Source organism: Culex pipiens, chromosome 2 (genome assembly GCF_016801865.2).
Source record: "Culex pipiens pallens isolate TS chromosome 2, TS_CPP_V2, whole genome shotgun sequence".
In the NCBI taxonomy this organism is placed as follows: Eukaryota; Metazoa; Arthropoda; class Insecta; order Diptera; family Culicidae; genus Culex; species Culex pipiens.
Genome location: NC_068938.1, coordinates 59,990,512 through 60,010,313, shown reverse-complemented (window position 1 = coordinate 60,010,313; position 19,802 = coordinate 59,990,512). Strand labels below are relative to the sequence as shown.

Sequence of the window (19,802 nt, the reverse complement as noted above, 5' to 3'; positions counted from 1 at the left end):
CAACCGCCGAGGGATGCCATCTCGGCATCATCCCTTGGCAACCAGATTGGAGCGCCAACTTGGAAAAAAAAAACTAAAAATCCATTCCAAGCCACCCCCGGAGGAGAGGGGGTGAGTTTTTCCTAATCATCAACCACCCCCGTCGTGTGGGTGAAAACGGGCAAAGTAGAAGTTTGTTGCCACTATTTTCCGTTGGTTGTCAGTGAGGGGGAGCAGGCAGAATGCTTTGAAAAGGGCTCCGTGCCTTCGCGTCCACGATATTTTTGGGAAAGTCTAGCGCGAGTATCGCGCGCTCTGGTTATGATGAGTTCCAGCAGAATATATGAACTACAAGAGGATGACGATATTTTGGGGTGGGTGTACTGTAAGCTTGTCGTTCAATGGTGCCTTTGCTGCGGAAATATTGAGATGGTTACTGTGTAGGGAAAAGTATTCTTGATTTATTTTTGGGATAAATCGGATTAGACTGCTTATATGACACATTTTTATTCCTTTTTTTAAGCGTATATAACATATTTAATTATAATTTTAATTATAATATTTGAATTCTAATATTTATTCTAATATTCTAAATTTATTTAATTCTAATATTTTTTTGTTTGTTTAAAAAATCATTTACAGCCAAATTTTTTTTCTAACATTTCATGCAATTTGTTCATCTTGATAACAAGTAATAAATTATACAGAGATTTTAAAATAAAATAGCTCAAAATACGCTGAGATCACTTTTGTTTGTAGTTTTGAATATCGTTCACTCACAATCTTTTTTAATGTTTTGTTGAAAAGAAACTCAGTTCATTTTGCATCAAATTATATCATTCCTGGCATATTACATCCAAAACTTTTTTCGCTCGAACATTCTGTAAAACTCTACAATAATAAAAATCTTGAAAAAATATTTCAAATATTCCTGCCTGTTGATTGCTAGAACTAAGAAACCCTATCCCTATGTTTAAATACATTAAAGAGCTGTTTTTAAATGATTACTTCGATTTTCGCGGTATTCATCAAATTTCACGGCCAAGGGGGAATTTCACAAATTACGCGACTTTCGCGAATTTGCAAAAAAATCATAGGGCTTATCGGTAACAACACTTTATTTTTTATTTTTGCTTTTTACCACCCCATTTGTTCTATGATACACATCGTAAGAACTTTTTTTTAACTAGGACGTATTTATTTCAAAATATCGTTTCCTGATTTTTTTTCTCTCAAAACTGCCAACCAATTAACGCTCCGTAAGAATAACGTGTCAGAAAATAGGCTCCAACAACATCTTTCCCCGATCAAAATTGTTCCCTGTCTGCTCATAAAATTACATTTTATTACATTTCATGAGCAGTAGAGGCATCGCTGGCAGGCAGGAGGTTTGCCTCACAAGGCTCCCTGCCAGAACATGTTACCTTAATTTGAGAATCCAAAGGGAAAACACTGCACCCACTGAAGGCAGCTACTATAGATGACGTTTATTGCGACATCTAATTCACCCCCTGCAATGATTTATTTAAGGCCACAAAGTTTTGGTGGAAATACCATGGATTCAACCTAAATCATTTTTAGGTGTATTAATGATTCATTTTTTCAAAAAATGTATAAACATTTTTTTTTTCAAACATCAGAAATTTTTTAAAAACTCATGAGCGATTCCCCTCCAATATTAATTTAGAAGTGCTGGGTAGGCTCCCCCCCACCACGAAGAAGCCTCCGCACTTTCCTCATCCCACCCACCTATCTCGGGAGTCATCACCCGCTTGGGTTGTGCCCATCAGCCACCTACTCCCACCACCACAACCACCCACCAAGGCCGATGGGTACAGCTAGGGTGTGAGACTCGGTGTCGGCTACGATTCGGCTCCTTCTCGGGCTGCCACCCTCCGGAAGAGGCACAATAAAGGAGCGAATGAGAGAGCCAAACCATGTATAAGGGAGCAAATAGTTGCAAGATAGCGCGAGTGAGTGAGAGAGAGAACGGGGACAGTAGCATAACAGAAACACCACCACAGCCACCACCCAATCGGTTCCAAAAGGGGGTGTTGGGTGTGGGGGGTGAGGAACCTTGCAGTCCTCCTCGGAGTAGAGTGAGGAACTCTCCGAGTGGAGACGAACACGCGCGTTCTTCTGATGTGTTCATTCCACACAGCCTCAGCAGCCCACGGAAGTTGTACGGAACGTGCGAGAAGAGGGTGGTGTGCCACCCACCCACGAGAAGTTCCTCTTTTCGAGGCAGCACAACACATGGTCCACGGAGCCAAAACTATGCCGATGCTGGCTCGGATAGACTCTTGGAAGCGCGCAGCGCTTGGCGGGGCACTGTGGGATAGTTTACATTTGATTTATTTTGGTGATTTTTTATTTAACTTTTCGTCACTAAAACTTGATTTGCAAAAAACACTAGGGCGTAATATTGAATGTTTGGCCCTTTTGAAATGTTAGTCTTGGTTTAAAAAATTTGAAAATATTTTTTTTCGAAAAGATCGGAAAATTTCACGACTGTTTCATATTTTAACATTGAAAATCGGACCATTAGTTGCTGAGATATCGACATTGGAAAATGGTGTGTTGTTTGGGTGGGACTTAGAAAACATCAATTTTCCTGTTTTTAAACCTTTGCATGGCAATATCTCAGCAACTAAGGGTCGTATCAACAAAGTTCAAAAATGCAAAATATAGAGAATTTTCTCAGCTTTTGAAAAACATTTTTTTTCAAAAGTGGGCAAACATGTGCACTAATTTAAAAAAATGAAAAACTGCGACTATTTTCAAAAAAGTCACCTAAAAATGGATTTAACTTGAAAACGGTGCACTTTATCAAAATTTCACTGAAGTACTTTTTGATTGCAAATTTGATTTTACATCAAAAAATGAAGTTGAAAAATTTTTGCGACCAATTTTTCGATTTTTTGAAAAAATCAGTATTGATTCAAAAATTCATAACTCGCTCAAAGATTTTTTGCACAACCTGGAAATTTCTGAAAAGTTGGCATTTGATGTCCTCTAAAACATATCAAAAAATAAAAAAAAAATAAAAATAGTGTTTTTTTGCAAATCAAGTTTTAGTGACAAAAAGTTAAATAAAAAATCACCAAAAAAATTTTTACCGTGTATCATTTTTTTCAGTGTAGTCCATATCCATACCTACAACTTTGCCGAAGACACCAAATCGATCAAAAAATTCCTTCAAAAGATACAGATTTTTGAATTTTCATACATCATTTTTGTATGGCCAGCTGCCAAATTTGTATGGAAAATTATATGGACAAACTAATGATGCAAAATGGCTTCTTTGGGCATACCAAAGGCACCAAAAAAGTTTCAGTCGGATTAAAAAATACAAAAATTAAAATTTAAGAAAAAAGACCGATTTCGTAGAGAATTGCTCCAAAGAAAACTTTGTATAATAAAATCTGGATTGTAATCAAATAAAAAAAAATGTAATTTAAAACCCAGTGTTGATTAGATTGTGTTTTTTCACTGGTATAAATCATTAAAACAAAATTAGATTAGAGTAAGTGCATTTAAGTGCGGAGGGCCTCGAAGCGCGGTGGTTAGCGGCTTCGCCTGCCGATCCCTAAGTTGCTTTGAGGCGCGGGTTCGATTTCCGCCTTATCCTCCTTGCCTTCTATCGAATGAGGAAGTAAAACGTCGTTCCATTTGCGTAAAAGAGGTTATGGGTGACTCACCACACATAACCTTCGACCGCCTAGAAATGAGTAGAAACTTGCAACAGAAACCACAAAAGACCAACCAAAATGTTACATAATGTTACCATTTCAGTGAATATATTTACTTAACAAATTAAGCTTGATTTTAATTATCTGAAATTTCAAAGAATTTCAAGATTTCTTTTCATCATCAGTTGAATTTACGAATCAGCATATCTCAAAGGGTATTTTTACCAAAAATTAGCTTCAAAGGTATTTTTTAAGTATATCAGATTTTTCTGAAGAATTGTATTTACAACAGTTTTTGTACCTTTCGGTTTTGATAATTCCAGAAAATAATTTGCACATGTGAACCTGGCTGGTTGCACTAACTAAAACCAAAATATTAACTATAAACTTTAATTTTCGAGTAAACACGAGTATACATGCTTGAATTTAAAAAAAATATATATACAGCAATTCCCCTCGAAAACAGCATGGAAAAAAACAAAAGTGCTCGGATTGGGCTCCAAAATTTTCTGGGGGTTCCTTGGCCGAAATAATTAGAAATAATTCAGACCACCATAACACGGCGTAGGTCACCCTAATGGCCAAACAAAAAAATACGGGTCTAATTATTTCGGCCAGGGAACCCCCAAAAAATTTGAGACCGATCCGAGCACTTTTGTTTTTTTTCCATGCTGTTTTCGTGGGGAATTGCTGTATATATATATACAACAAGCTATAAAAAATATATAATAGGAGTTATTCTTACGTTTTATTGGACTCCGTATTATTTAGATCACAGTAAAAAAAAAATGGTAAAATTACATCTAAAAAGGGGTACATCTTTTATGTCAGAAAAAAGCTTTAATTTTACCTCTAATAATGTGTAAATTTACATCTGGCAGACGCTAGGAAAAAATATCTGTAATCCTTAAAAAATATCAAACCGGCGATAGTTATATCTAGCTTACTAAGTCCGCGCCCCAACCCGCACGGCCAACTCGCCGCTGTGAAAATAGGACGATCAAAGCCAATGTACCTCTATGTACCGTATATGCAGTAAATACAGTATACAATGTACGGAGCACATAGAGGTACATTTGCTTTGATCGTCCAGTATTCACAGCGGTGAGTTGGCCGTGCGAGTTGGGGCGCGGACTTAGTAAGCTAGATATAACTATCGCCTGTTTGATATTTTTTTAGAATTACAGATATTTTTTCCTAGCGTCTAGCAGATGTAAATTTACACATTATTAGAGGTAAAATTAAAGCTTTTTTTCTGACATAAAAGATGTACCCCTTTTTAGATGTAATTTTACCATGTTTTTTTTACTGTGATCTTTACGTTAAAATTTTCGAAAAAGTTCAGTTTAAAAATATTTCATGAAACAAAAGCACAACGATACTAATTTCGAAAAAATTATGAAATTTTCTGCAAAATATTTTGGATCTTATTTATTGCAAAATTGGTTACTGAGATAAGGTCGGTGCAAATATTTTTTGAAGTTTATGTCCCTCGACTCTGACCAAAGTCGAAGGGGGGGGGGGGGAGGCAAAACAAAGACATAAACTTTAAAAAATATTTGCAACGGCCTTAATAAAAAAAAATCTTAAAACTAACTTATAATTTGTTAATTTTTTTTAAGGATAATCAAAAAAAAGGCGATTAGTGCGCTGACCACGGGGACGCGCTGTCTTGTTTTTGCATGCTCATTTTCATTTCTTTTGTGTCGCTGTTTGTGTGCTTGGGTGCGCGGTTATTATAATTGAATAATGGCATCATTAGTGCGCTGACCACGGGGACGCGCTGTCTTGTTTTTGCATGCTCATTTTCATTTCTTTTGTGTCGCTGTTTGTGTGCTTGGGTGCGTGGTTATTATAACTGAATAATGGCATCATTAGTGCGCTGACCACGGGGACGCGCTGTCTTGTTTTTGCATGCTCATTTTCATTTCTTTTGTGTCGCTGTTTGTGTGCTTGGGTGCGCGGTTATTATAATTGAATAATGGCATCATTAGTGCGCTGACCACGGGGACGCGTTGTCTTGTTTTTGCATGCTCATTTTCATTTCTTTTGTGTCGCTGTTTGTGTGCTTGGGTGCGCGGTTATTATAAATAGGTGAAGGGATTTTATTAAATGATCATTATATTGCATTATTATATTCAATTGATTATATAATCACACTATATTTTACACTGAACACATTATACAAAACACATATGAAACTGTAAACTGGAGCGTTTGGTACGGTATGTCCACGCATCCTTCCTCCCCTGTAGATTCTGTGAAATGTGATCCGTTCTCAGAATCCTCTCTGCGGTAAACACAACGTAGTAGGGCTGGCCGCTTTAATTTTTGCATTACATTTTCGGGTGTTCTCGGATGTACTGCAATTATTAATAATGACAAGAAAAGTGCTTGTGGCGTAATCTAATCACAAGACTTTCCAGCATGCTTTCATCGGACTGGCTGCGTTTGTGTTAGATTAGATTAGATTAGATTAGATTAAGGATAATCAAAAAAAAGGCTATTCATTTTGTATTGCTGGATAATAATCAATAATAACTTATAAAACAAAAAATTACCGTTTTGCTACAAACCCATGCCATGATCTAAAGTCAAATCTATCCCATATGTAAACACAGCAAGCCAAGAAAAACGGAATTTGTCTCGCCTGCAAGGCTATGTGTAAAGATTTCACTAAAAAGTGGGACATACATCGAACCTAACATAAAAATTGAAGAAAAAACACATGGGAAGGACTAGCTTCGAGCAGTCCAGCTATCAACCAAATTAGTTTTTTGATGTAGGAATATATGAAAAACATTTTTAGCTTATTAAAAACATACTCAAAATTAATTAAAAATGACAACAAGATCAATTTATTTAGAAAAAATATTCACCATGCTTCAGAACTTAATTTCTGCATTAAATCTGGCCTTGAAAATGCCAATGGGTTTGTTGATTGTTCTATTGACTGCATTCGATTGACTCCGACATTTTTTTTTTATAAAAGCTTTGAACATACTCACAAAAATATGATAAACTTTTTTGAATAACAATTTTAACGTTTTTTGAAAACAAATTGCAAAAGTTGTATCACCATTTATCCCACTATCCACGCGGCCCAACTCAACTGCACCCCCTTCATCAGCGACAACAACATCGCTGCAGCGCACTCCACACTGATTGAGACGACGACGACGCCGTTTCTGCAGCACCATCCCGCTAACCCATCAGCATCAACGCTCGGCGCTATGCAACAAGAACAAGACCATCGTCGAACAGCCAGCATAATCCCACCGCCGATGCCGCTTCTCAAGTTGGGAGGGCGCAAAAAGCGGGTGCGAACCACGTGGAACGGGAACCACCACCACGTGCCCACCCACGTGCACATGGGATGAGTTGGGTAGAGCTCGCGCGAAGGGATTTTTGTGAGGTGGTTTCGAACCCGGTCCCCCCATGGAGAAGTACATAATGCATCGTCGTCGAAGGAAGGAAGCTGAAGGCGCGCGAAGGGTGGAAAAACTTTTTTATTTCGGCGTTGTACATAGGAGAAAGCGGTAGCGGCGCTTCCCTTTCGTGTGTCGTCCCTTCAGCTGCTCGACAGGACATCCTGGGTGGTGGTGGTGGTGGTTCTGTCTTGTGCTGGCTATGTATAGAGGGTGCAGCGGCGATGTTTTGGTCAGTCAAAACTTAGTATCCGTCGAGTCAAGTGACATCCAGCGGGCGAGCGAGAACGACCTTCCGGAAGGATTAAGCAGCAGTCGGAGTAGTGTCCTCGGACGGTTTGGTAGTGACTTGGAAGAGTCTTGCCGGTGTGTGAGTGTGTGGAGAACTTTCTTGGAAGCTTTTGACGAGGGGTAACTTCAACCCCCATCCCCGTTCGAAGACTCGAAGGATTCGTTGGCAACCACCCACCACCCGGGTTTCTAATCAAGCAAAAGGGGTTGTTTTCAAGAAGCTCCGAACTCGCTCCCTAAGAAGAGGTTGAGGGTGGCGTTCGTCTTAGTCCCAAAGACAGAGAAGGCGTCAGTGAGTTAGAGTGAGACACCCTTCGGAGAAGATCATCAGCAACCGAGCACCACCACCCCAGCTGAACTGAAACCGAGAGGGTGGCAATCCGAGAGGCAGCAGCAGCAGCAGCATTCCATCTTACATTTTTCCTTCAAGGATAATAATACTCATCGGTCCTGGTCCTCCTGTGGCGGAGAAGCGTTTTGTGCTGTTCAGTACGTCGTCGAGTGCGGATCGGTTTCGCTCGCGTGTCCCAAACTTTCCGAGGAATTTCACCAGTTGGCAAGGATAGCCCTAAAGTGTGTACAGATCCAATGAGTGAGTCGGAACCAACATCTTGAAAAAAAAAAGGAAAACTTTTTAAAAGGAAAATAAAAGTTTTCCCGAAATCAGTGAAGTGACCCCCCAAACTGATCCAAACTTTTTCTTCTCTTTTCTTTCATTCGCGAAATCGAAAATTTGGATTTTCAACAAACCTGCTAAAACCAACCGTTGCACCTTGTGGGGAAAAACCGCGCGAATTTTCCCGCGACCTGCTGACTCGTGTGTGTGTGTGTGTTTGTGTACGATAAATAACGTAACGCTGTGACACTGTGATTGTGTGTGCGCGCGGAATTCCACGTGTTGTTTTGTTGTGGGCGTTCTGTGGTTTGGTGTGGAAAAAATCCCAACCCAAAAAAAAATCATCGAATAAAATTACTGGAATTGAACGATGGCAGCCAAGCGGAAGGCAAGCGGTGCAATTTTGCACAATAATAAGGTGAGTGAGGAGGCGTTCAGAGGAAAAAAAAAAACATGTGAGGAACCACAATGACGGTTGATTTTTTGTGGTATTTTCAAAAGTGAATCATAATTGTTGGAAAAATGGAAATGTTTTAATATTTTTATCTCGATCTTGATTTGATCTTGAACAATCAAACTAAAGTAAAGTTTGATGGTTTTCTAAGGTTTGAGAATATTATGTGGATTGGTATATTTATGAATGAAGTTTCGATACATTTCCTCTAATCAAAAATGCCTAAAGAATGAGACTAACTTAATTTTTCTTCTTAATTGTTGATAGAAACCCCAACTAAAACTTCACACAATAATGAACAATTTAAAAATTGTCGCTGATTTTCGGCAAGCAAAAATGTTTAGTGCTGGTCCCATTCAACCCAGTTGACGGTAACCGTTGTGAAATTTTAGTAAGGACATTATGAGATATGGACAAACTGAACCACCAAGAGTTTCCAGTACAAATTTATTGTATGTATTTGTCTGTGACGAGGTCATTTTCATTTGTACGGATTTTAAACTGTACGTGATTACAACTTTCTAATATCTTTATTCTTAGTGCGGAAAACCTGAAGAGCATGTAATTCCTGCGAACACCTAATTTTACCATACTTCATTTAATTACAGCTTCAAAGAGATGTGTTTTGGGATTGAATTGGATGAAAATTGGACCAGATTCCTGACCCGCCAATTATAAGAATTTCTTCGATCTACGAAATTGTGGTAACTTAAAAATAGATTAATTTTTGCTTCACTAACAAGAGAATGATTTTTATTGCAAATTTCTTTTAAACCTGATGTTTCGACGAAATTTATCCCGTATTCAGAAAAATTGGACTTCATTTCCAGAGTTTTTTTTAAAGGTTCTATAAGCTATTGTGTTTTATATGTTTATAGAACCAATAAAAAAAACTAAAGATTTAGAAAGGCTTTGTCTTTTATAGTTTTATTAGTTTTATAATTTTTAGCATTTTTCTTTCTCTTATCTGAAAACAAAGTTTGTTCTTGTAATGAAATACAAAAATATTTCACTCTCAGCTTAAAGAGCATGCCTTAGGATTTCAACAGTTTAGCTTTGGTCTTCAAGATTCCAAATAAACTAATTAATCATTAAATAATGAGAACTATTTCGAAAATGCAAAAAACAATCTGAAAATTGTAACAACAATATGTTTAAATAAGCTGGAAACGTTTAAACTTTATATCACTTATATGACTAAATATAATTTTACCCTTTATGACACATATTTTCAACAAGTGGATCGAATCGAATAGATTTTAGATTGACAAAAGTACAAGTTTTACACTGCAATCAGATTTTACGTGATTTATTTTTGCTACGAATCAAGATTCCATTATGTTGAGCTAGGATTCCTTTAACTTATACTTAACTTTTTTTTGTGTTTTGGGAATATTGCTCCCAAATTTATTTTTCTTTCTTTTTAGAAAACGTATGTTGAGTTCCAACGTATTTTTATTGTTTAGTTGAAAAATAAACTAAACTAAACTAGATACAAATTATTATTCTCCAATCATGCCATAGTGAAGTAATAAAACATAAATACGTTGGTTAGTTGATTTAGAAATTAGGAACAAAAACAATAAAATAAAATTAATTTAATTACAAAATAATCCAATCACCAAAAAATACCAAACCAAACAGAGTTTTGAAGTTTCTGAAGCTAAAGTATGAAAGATATAATTAGAAAAATATTTTGAATAATATTTTTTTGAATAAAATGTAGGGATCTTGAAGGGCCAATGCTATGGTTCTAACGAGAAACTCCACAAAAGTTTTCCAGTTTGTAACCACCAATCTTCGAGCACACACACTTCAGAACACTGTTCGATACCCTTTAGCCACTGGTCACTGCAATGGAACAAATCTTTTGAAGTAAAAAAAAATCAATACCGTTCCCTAACCACCATCACTCCAAAAAAAATAGAAGGAACCTTCCTGCTTGATTCCAACCCAACCCCGCCAAGAAAAGTGTGCTCGTGTTTCTTTCGAAGAACCACCCCCGCTCCCTCGCCTGAAACTCCTTCATCTGTGCCTTTCTCTTCGGCAACTTCCCTCAAAAGACCCTTCCGATCCTTCCCGAAAAAGCTATTTGGCCATCCCCGTCCAACCGTCCACCCACACCCAACGTCTAAGGCGCCGTCCCACGTCATCTATCTTTTTTAATTCTTGACAGTTTGAGCGCCAACAAGAAATGAGGAAGAAAGCCCTCCCTCCAAAGACTCTCCGGGGTTAGGACGAAGAAAAAAACACACCAACGCTGCTGCTGCTTCTTGGAACTTTTCCGGCTTCTTCCTCGTCTTGTTTTTCCTGATGGTCCTGGAAGCTGCCGCTGCTGCTGATACGGTCCCAACCTCCCCGCTTCCTTATCGTGGTGCCTTTTTTTCGCTCCTTTCCAATGTTTAGCACCGAACCCCGTAGAGGGGACACAAGGCAAGGCCAAAACGGGGAGGGGAAGGGCCCCCCGGGGGAACGGGCGCCGGAATCGGTCGACAACGTCAGCCAAGGAACCGTTCCCTGAGCCAGAAAAGAGGGTTTTTCCTTGATCCCAACACACACACACACACACCGCAGCATCCGAAGAAATATAAAAGTTGGATCCTTGGTCCTGCCGAGGGGATGGTTTTTCCGGCCAGAACGGAGGGGGGGCCAGGACCATCCCCTTGGTAGCATAACGTCAAAAAAAAGTCCGAATCGAATTTTCCCCTTCCTTCCGTTTCCCCGCAAGCCAAGACGTGGTCGCTACTTCATCTAAGATTTCCTTCCCTCATCCGTTGCTTCCTCCGCCAAAAAAACGGTTCCTCGCCCCTTAAGGTTGGCTCATTTTTCCCATTTTCTTATCGTGGGAGGGGGGTCGTCCCTATTGCTTCGTCTTTTGCGTCGTCGACTTTGCTGCTGCTGCTGCTGCCATTGTAGAGCTACCCTTTTTTTGTACGGGCAGGACCCTTTTACCCCCCACCGCGTTCCACCCTCACCATCCACCGCCAGCCAACAAACACAGTCTGATGGCTGAAAATATAAAAATTAATTAATCTTAAGCCGAAGAAAGACGACCTGCAGCATAGGATAGGACAGTGGGAGTTCCACTCCTCTCCGACTCCCTCCTGGCTCATGAAGAGGAAGTTAAAGAAGAAAAAAAGAAAAACTTCTTCCGAAGGGGGGCGTCATTTCTTGTCCTGATGACGAAGATAGGCACACTAAGGGAAATGTGAGGGATGTTGGATAAAATTTGACAAGTAGTCCATTATAATATCAAGAAAAATACATTTTTACAGTCTTTGTAAGCACATTGTTGAATCCATGCTTTGGAACTAGAAATGATCATTGAGGTTTAGTTAAATTCAGTTTCTCAAAACTTTGAAAAAGATTTATTTCAACAATTTCTGAATAATTGTTACAAAATTTAGCTTCAGAAAGTAACGATTGATTTTGAAGACAAACGTAATTTACAAACATTCGTGACTAAAAGCTTTTAATAAGGAATTATATTTCATGGGCAAACATTTGGCAAAAAACTGCTATCATATTTAAACTTTATGTAACTTATTATTATTTTTTTTTTGTTTTGGTCTTGTTGAATTTTTTTGCTCACTAATAAAATGTTTTGGAAATCATGTCTAATTCGTGATCTTAATATGATGATTATATACATTTTTGTATTAGGGTATCTGTCCCTATTTTGGGCCTAGTACCTATTTAGGGTCAACCAAACATAATTCAATGAAATTAAGCTCTTCACCAAATCTAGCAGGAATCTTCCACTTGATAATGGCAAAAATAATTCACTTTTTCCACCTAAATTAGAAATAAAGCAATAAAAATAGCACTCTTCACTTTTTTCTTGGCAAATCGCTAGTTGCCCATTAGGTCGAACATTTTCACCACTTTTGCTTACCGCTTGTTGACACTCAGCGTCACGGCTTTCATCGCTCAGCACACGAATGAGAGCCGTCCCTCGAATCTTCAACCACCGGCAATTTGTTTTTTTTGTGGGTTGCACAATCCCGTTGCAAAAACAATCACCAAACTGCCACCAAATCAATAAAATAACTGATTAAAGTGACTTCGTCCATCTTGGAGAGAATGGCTCTATATACAGTTCATTTGACACTTATATAAATTGTGACAGTGTGTGTGCGCTTTTCACAAGTTACAGTCATGGCCTATCTACAATCACTTAGCTTAGAACATCTAAGTAAAGTAGTTACTTAGGAAAGTCTGCAACTTACGTTCGTCATCCACAATCAACTTAGAAAACTTGCTGGGCTGATATACGTTGCTATGCAGTTGTTTGTTTACCTTTGATATGGAAACGTCAACTTACCGTAGATTTTGAAATTTTCCAAACCAAACGTCAGTTTCTAATTTGATTACTTTTCCATTGTAGAAACTCAGATTCATTTCTATGATTCAAATTCCTAAGCTAAGTGAAATTTTCTAAGCTAAGTGATTGTAGATAGGCCATCATTCTTGCATATTACGGGCTTGTTGTTTGGCTACGCAACAAATGTTTAATTTTGTTTAAAACTCGTTTAGAATTATATAAATCATCCTACAAGCTAATTATGCACGTAATGCAAGTGAAATCAATCGTTCTAATGTTGATTTGTGGCTTAAAACACCACAATGATTTAGCATGTTTTTCGACCGAATTTGTGCGGCTGTACTGTACGAGCTGGTGCTGAACCGTACGTCAAAAATGTTTGCCACGTGCTTCGAGATTTAAACCAATCAGAAGGTAGACCGAAAATATGCACAAAGAAGGTCGTATGCTAGGAGCAGTTTCCACAAAAATTGTTTTAGTTTCTCGGGCTTTTACAGAAATATAAAGCATTTTCGTCAAAAATGTGATTAACGTTTTCATGTAATACACGCAAGGCTGCCTAATGCAGCCTTTGAGATTATATCAAATTAAAATTGCGCTCGGCTAAGTAGGCCCAAAATAGGGACAAATACCCTATTACTGAATTGGAACAAAGGGTTGACAAATTTATGTTACAAATTTTATCAAATTTAGATGAATTTGACGCTTTTTCTTCTTATTTTAGTTTTCAACAATTTTGTCAACGAACTACACCCAAAATTCACAGTCGAGATAATCGTTCTCTCAAAATTTATTGAGGGATCAGTGCAAAAATCGATAGAATAATGGTACCAACTTACACCATCATAACAAATGAGTTCATTCGTTAGTTGAATCAATAAATCTCCAACAAGTGTCATACATCGACTTCTGACCTCTCCTTGGTCACCAAGCTGTGGTGGCCGAGGCAGTTAAGTCATTGGAATGGTATGTCAAAGGTCTCTGGTTCGATTCCCGTAGTCAACACTTTTAGTTTTTTGTTTGACGGATGAACTTTTTTTGCAAATGAACCTCGAGAGAATAGTTCTATCGCCCATCTCGAGCTGTGTTCTCTGTGTCCGTGAATGGTACCACTATTCTCTCGACTCGTGACCATCATTATCTCGGACTAGCGCTGCCAGTTTTGGGTGTATTATTGTAAATTGATGATCTCTTTTCTATGCTTGACCTGTGTGAGTTTCCATCACAGGGTTAACAGATCATCAATCTTTATGATTCAACAGAAAGGGGTATACATTCACCCAACACCAAAAGTGTCGACAACGGGAATCGAACCAGAGACCTTTGACAAACCAATCCAATGACTCAGCTGCCTCGGCCACCACAGCTTGGTGACCATGAAGAAGTCAGAAGTCGATGTATGACACTTGTTGGAGATTTATTGATTCAACTAACGAATGAACTCATTTGTTATGATGGTGTGAGTTGGTACCATTATTCTATCGATTTTGGCACTGAGCCCTCAATAAATTTTGAGAGAACGATTATCTCGATTCTGAATTTTGGGTGTTGTACTGAAAAATTGGACATGAAAAAGTTCTATAAATTGAACGTTAAACAACATAACAGTGTTGCCAGATCATCAAACTTTTTACAAATCTAAATGAGCCTCGTGGCGCGGTGCGCAGAAAAATAAATCATGGTAATATTACATCTGGGAAGGGGTACATCTTTTATGTCAGAAAAAAAGTGTAATTTTACCTCTAGAAATGTGAAATTTTACCACTTTGCTGGTGTAATGCCCCCTTTTCAGTCTAAATTGAGGTAATATTACATCATAAAAGAGGTAATATTCAACCTGTACAAAATAACAAAATACAAAATAACAGCTTCCAAATTTACATTATTTTTTACTGTGTGGTTAGCGGCTTCGGCTGCCGATCCCTAAGTTGCTATGGGGCGCGGGTTCGATTCCCGCATTATCCTCCTGGCCTTCAATCGGATGGGGAAGTAAAACGTCGATCCATTTGCGTAAAGGAGGTTTTGGGTGAATTACCACACATAACCTTCGGACGCTTATAAATGAGCAGTAACTTGCAAATAGGGTTACCCACATTAAATTTTCGGGACAAATCGAGAATCAATTGATTCATATATAAAAATTATCATTTCGACAATGTACAATGTATGTTACGTCAGAATTCGTGAAAGCTATCAATAATAAATTCCACTTGTTGCACGTGGCTTTAGACATGGCTGCCAATTCTTTAATTTTTGTTTGTTTCATCGAAAAGATTTCCAATATCTTTTTCGAAATATATAATACGAAGCCTCCTGAAAATAACAATAAACTATATTTCAAATTTCATGTATAATTTAAAAACATCAGGTGAAAAGTATCACAAAATGCTTCATACGTTATTACAGTTGTGTTTCTTTAAAAAAAAAGTGGGAAACAACAATGATTGTTTAGTAAAAGGGTTGATTTAATTTAAAATACATAAGTAACCATTATGCAATGTATTCTAAAAATTTTACAATCAATTTTACAAGTTGTTTGGATTAAAATGTCAATTTAAGTCAATGATTTTTTGCCCATTGACTTTTCAAGGAAAATTTGAAGTGGGGTGAGCGGGTGGGAGATAAAAAATTGAAAAAAGAATTGAAATAGAGCCTTGTAGCAAAAATAAAGTAAATCACCATTGTAGAGCATCGGGGCCGGCATTCACAAATCGGATTCAGTGTCAGATTTTACCTCAACTAATGTTAACATGTTATGGTTGATGTTAACATTCCATTAGTCGCCTACTACATATCTTCCTTTTAACTAAGCAATTGAATCCAGAAGAGAACGATCACCAGTTGTGTTGGTCCGAACCGGGATTTGAACCCAGATTTACCGATTACGAGGCGGAAGCGCTGATTTTTTTTTTTGAGGCGGAAGCGCTACCACTAGGCGACGTGATTCGGTTCTGATGAAGTTTCATAAATGAATTAAAATCTCGTTCAGTGTTCGAAAATTTTGACAAAAAATATTCCTGTTTGATGAATAAATTAATTAAAAATGTCGCTAATCCCACTGTGCACTCTGCTGTCCCTCCTTAGCCGTGTCTACAAAGAAAAAAAAAGTAGATAGGGGAACCGCTCTAAGAATAGTGTTGCCACGGGATGCCCAAGCGGAAATGGTCCTGGAAGGAACCAGAGGAGGTGAGGGGTAATGTTGAGTGAAAAGGGCGCCTCTCTGTTTTGGGGATACTTTGCAAACTCGGGGGGTTTGAGGATTTCTTACAGAGAAAGAAAAAAAAAAAGGCAAAAGTTTCCGAAGACGAAGCGAGTGATTATATTTTGTTGGGTGGATGTCCTACAGTTTGGGGGTGGAATGAGTGGGGGACTGCTTTGAGTGACAGGGGAATCGAGGACATGTCCGAATAGTGGGTGGTTGATGGAGAATCTATGTACAGCACCCTCATCCCAACGTCAACGAGCACACCCTGATGATGTCCACCCTCGTTTCCAAGGATAGGCCTGGCCGGGCGCACAGCACAGTACAGGGCTTGGTGCCTAGTCCTTGATGCACACACACACACACACACTCCCACACAGTGTGGAATAATATATTATCTATAGTGGGCTTCGTTCGGGGCCGTTATTTTCTTTTACACATTTGGCACTCCCAAATGCGGGACGTGGAGTGGCCACCCTAGTCCACGTGTCCGTGGCGGGGCTAGGATTAGAGAGACCTTGTCCAGGCGTTCAATTTCCCACCCCACATCCTGATGGTGCATGAACCACACCGACTGATGAAACTCCTCGGCCACGCCAACAGCAACGTGGTGGTGGGGTGTGTTATTGTGAACGGAGTGACGGCCGGGTGCACAAACCTTCTTCGGAGGCCGATTCCGCGATGCACCAACATGATGCACAGCATTAGTGCAGGGAGGTGACTTGGCGAGGAAATTTGAATTTAATATCGCGAAATATCGGGAAATATCGGAAACAGAAAATTTTCCCGGAGTAGGAATCTTATAATTTATATTGTATTGATAATAGGTTAAATAGTTTAAAACTTAATTTCTGAATTTGTTTTTCTGCTAAACCATTGCAAAATATCTTAAAATTACTGTTTATGTTGTCGAAATAAAACATAAAAGTGCACTTTTTGACTTGAGAGCAAATTACCCAAATTGTCGTGATCTTGCTATAGTGATATAGTTAAAGATGCCATCCCTAACATTAGATTTTAATTCCGAGACATTCTGACACAATTTGGTTGGCCCTGATGGCTTTTACAAATATGTGTCATAATTCTGAAGAAAAAATATATCTTCTAAATAGGCGCATCAAAAAAACTCCAAAAGTTCATAATAAAACAAATAAACCATAGTCGAAATGAGTCTCCACCCTGAAAATTACTGCCACAGAGCCCCTCCGTTTTCAAATCCTACAATGCACTTTATCGAGATGGGTGCGATGCCTACACATCCGTCCCGTTCCACGACGTTCCAAGCCCGAAGGGGTTGGTTGTTGCGAATCTCATCCCATCCCAGCATCCCTCGTTCATCTTCTTCGCCCACAATCTCTCCCATCCCAAAATCACCCACGCTCGAGGGTTGCCTCCTTCTACCCCTTACTAATCATCTGCAGGAGCAGCACCCGCCGGAAATAAACATGCACACACGCACTCACGGAGTTTCTCATTCCGGGATCACTGCGTTGTTGCGTTCAATATCTGGGGTGGGTTCGTTTCAATCTGGAGGACCGTCCGCGTAGTCAACGAGCAACCCCCTCCTCCTTCGTCTTGGTATTGCGCGCGAGTTTTTTTCTATTACTCGCTCCCCTAACGTATCAATTGTGCGTTGTATTTTATTCTTCGTAATAACGAAGAATTTTATACTTATTTTTTGTTGCGTTCGGATGCCTGGAAGGCTTCAACGCAAGTCAAGTTGATGAGTAAGAGTAGAGAATAGCTGGGGGATCTTGAACGGATTCTTTCGAAAAGTATCCTCACGAAGTCTTCAGCAGAAATATTTCAAGATTGAAGCCTCTTACCAGAAGTGTTTCACAATATTGACTTATTGGTAAATAGAACCTATAATTAATTACATCAATTCTATCTTTATCATTGCAGGAATCAATTGCGATGCCATTCAACAACGAGTTGACGGAAAACAATGGCACAGGTGGAGCTGCGGCCGGTGAAGATGCATACGCAGGTAAGATAATCCGAGTTTCTTTGAATGAGATGGGATCTTATTACCGTGCCAAGAAGGACAAAATTCTCAATCTTAGAAAAGAACAATGGTGATGAGTTCTTATGCTTTGAAAGCATTGATTGATACTTCAAGCATCGGGTGCTTCACTCATTTCTCTGCCTTGAGTCACTTGTGCATTTTGATAGTTTTGTATTTTCATTAGGTCAATAGAAATGAATCAAAATATAAAAAAAACAAGCAATAAACACTTGATAGTAAAACATGACATTAAAAATCAACATTCTTTTCAATCTTTAATTTTCATAATTCAAAAAAAAAAATACACAACGACAAAAAAGGATTATTCATTAATTATCATGAACTTTTTTTTAAATTCGACTCAAGGATTGTTTCAAACAACAAAGATGAGGTGAATTTAGGCATACCACTTGTCAAGTTTACATGTACAAATATGTAATTATTATAAAAATAGTTCAATAAAGATGTATTGAAAAAAAAAGTTGAAGTGATTTTTAGAACACGTGTCTATTTTTTTGTTTATAAATAAAATTCATAGAATTTCCATGAAAAATAAAAAAAAATCCACGGTGTATTTATTTTTCAAGTACTTTTTTCCGACATCTTGAGAACTGAAACGTCTTTTTTCGTTAGGTGTTCTATTGCATCAAGAATGACTCTAACAAGCATGGATGCCCATATTTGAACACTACTTAAAAGTTTTCAAACTCATATTTTTATGTTTCCTAGTTTTCTTTGAAATTCCAAATGTGAATGATTTTCTGAACAAAATTAAAAAAAAAAACATTTTTCAACTGATTGTAAATAACAGTATTTCCCAAATATAAATTTGAGAATTTTGAATTGCTTAACTTGGAAAATTTTACTAAAATATAATAAATAACCTACGAGATTTTGGAAATAAAATCTAATCCATTTGAACGAATAAACTTTAGTATTTATCGACATCAGTGTTGCAAATGAGTGATAAAAAAGCTATCAATTGATTATCTCTGCACCACAAACATCCGAGAGTATAGAGATCATCACTTCTTGTGTCTCGTGATTCCCAGCGATGTCATTCTCTCTCTATCACTCCTTCCCTTTTCCTCGACTCTGCGCTCTCACCGCTGAGTCTCTCAATCTCTCCGACAACTACAATGAAAGCACGCGGGACGGCGATCAGGAGCCGACAAAGCATGACGTCCCGTTAAACTGCGTTTGCGAAATTGGTTTTGTGGCGGCTATTGTGGTTAAACGCTGTTGCGGTAGGATGATCGTGAAAGCGGGAATGAGAGAGAATAGGAAAATGTCAATAGCGAGTGTGTAAACACGAAAGCGTGTTTGGCCATGTTCGGTGCTGAGAGTTCCAATAAGGAGAGATGAGCAGTTGTATTTGAGGCATGAATATTCAGGTGGGATAATTGTAGTTGCTTTTTGATATTTTAACAACCCTGATCGACATTATTAATATTTTCTCCAAATATCAGCATTTGTTAAATTTTGGCAGAAATAAACGCAATTTCGTAAAATTAAGAGCAATTTTCTCCAAAATCCCAATTCGAAAATCATCTTATTCCTATTTCCTTTCCAGTTTATTAAAATTTTGAAAAAAGAGCGAAAGAGCCGTTCAAATGAGCCGCTCTTTTTAATAAGCGAAAGAAAGTGAGTGACTCCTAAAAAGAGCGGTTTTGTCCACCTCTCTACAATGTATTCTGAAAGTTCACAATCGATTTTACTTCTTTTCAATACAAATGTATTGAATGTATTGATACATTGCTAAGCATTTTTATTATTTTTTCTATACTTCCTTGAATTAATAATGATTT

General features: G+C 38.2%; 1 protein-coding gene across 6 annotated transcripts in view; it reads left to right on the top strand.

The window, feature by feature from the left end:
- Positions 1-19,802, top strand: part of LOC120413630 (nucleolar protein 4) — a 74,880-nt gene that overhangs the window by 52,815 nt on the left and 2,263 nt on the right. For all 6 annotated transcript variants that reach the window (XM_039574543.2, XM_039574541.2, XM_039574540.2 and 3 more), the window contains exon 6: positions 17,892-17,976. In XM_039574543.2, coding sequence (XP_039430477.1) covers positions 17,892-17,976 — 85 coding nt within the window. The remainder of the gene's footprint in view (positions 1-17,891; positions 17,977-19,802) is intronic.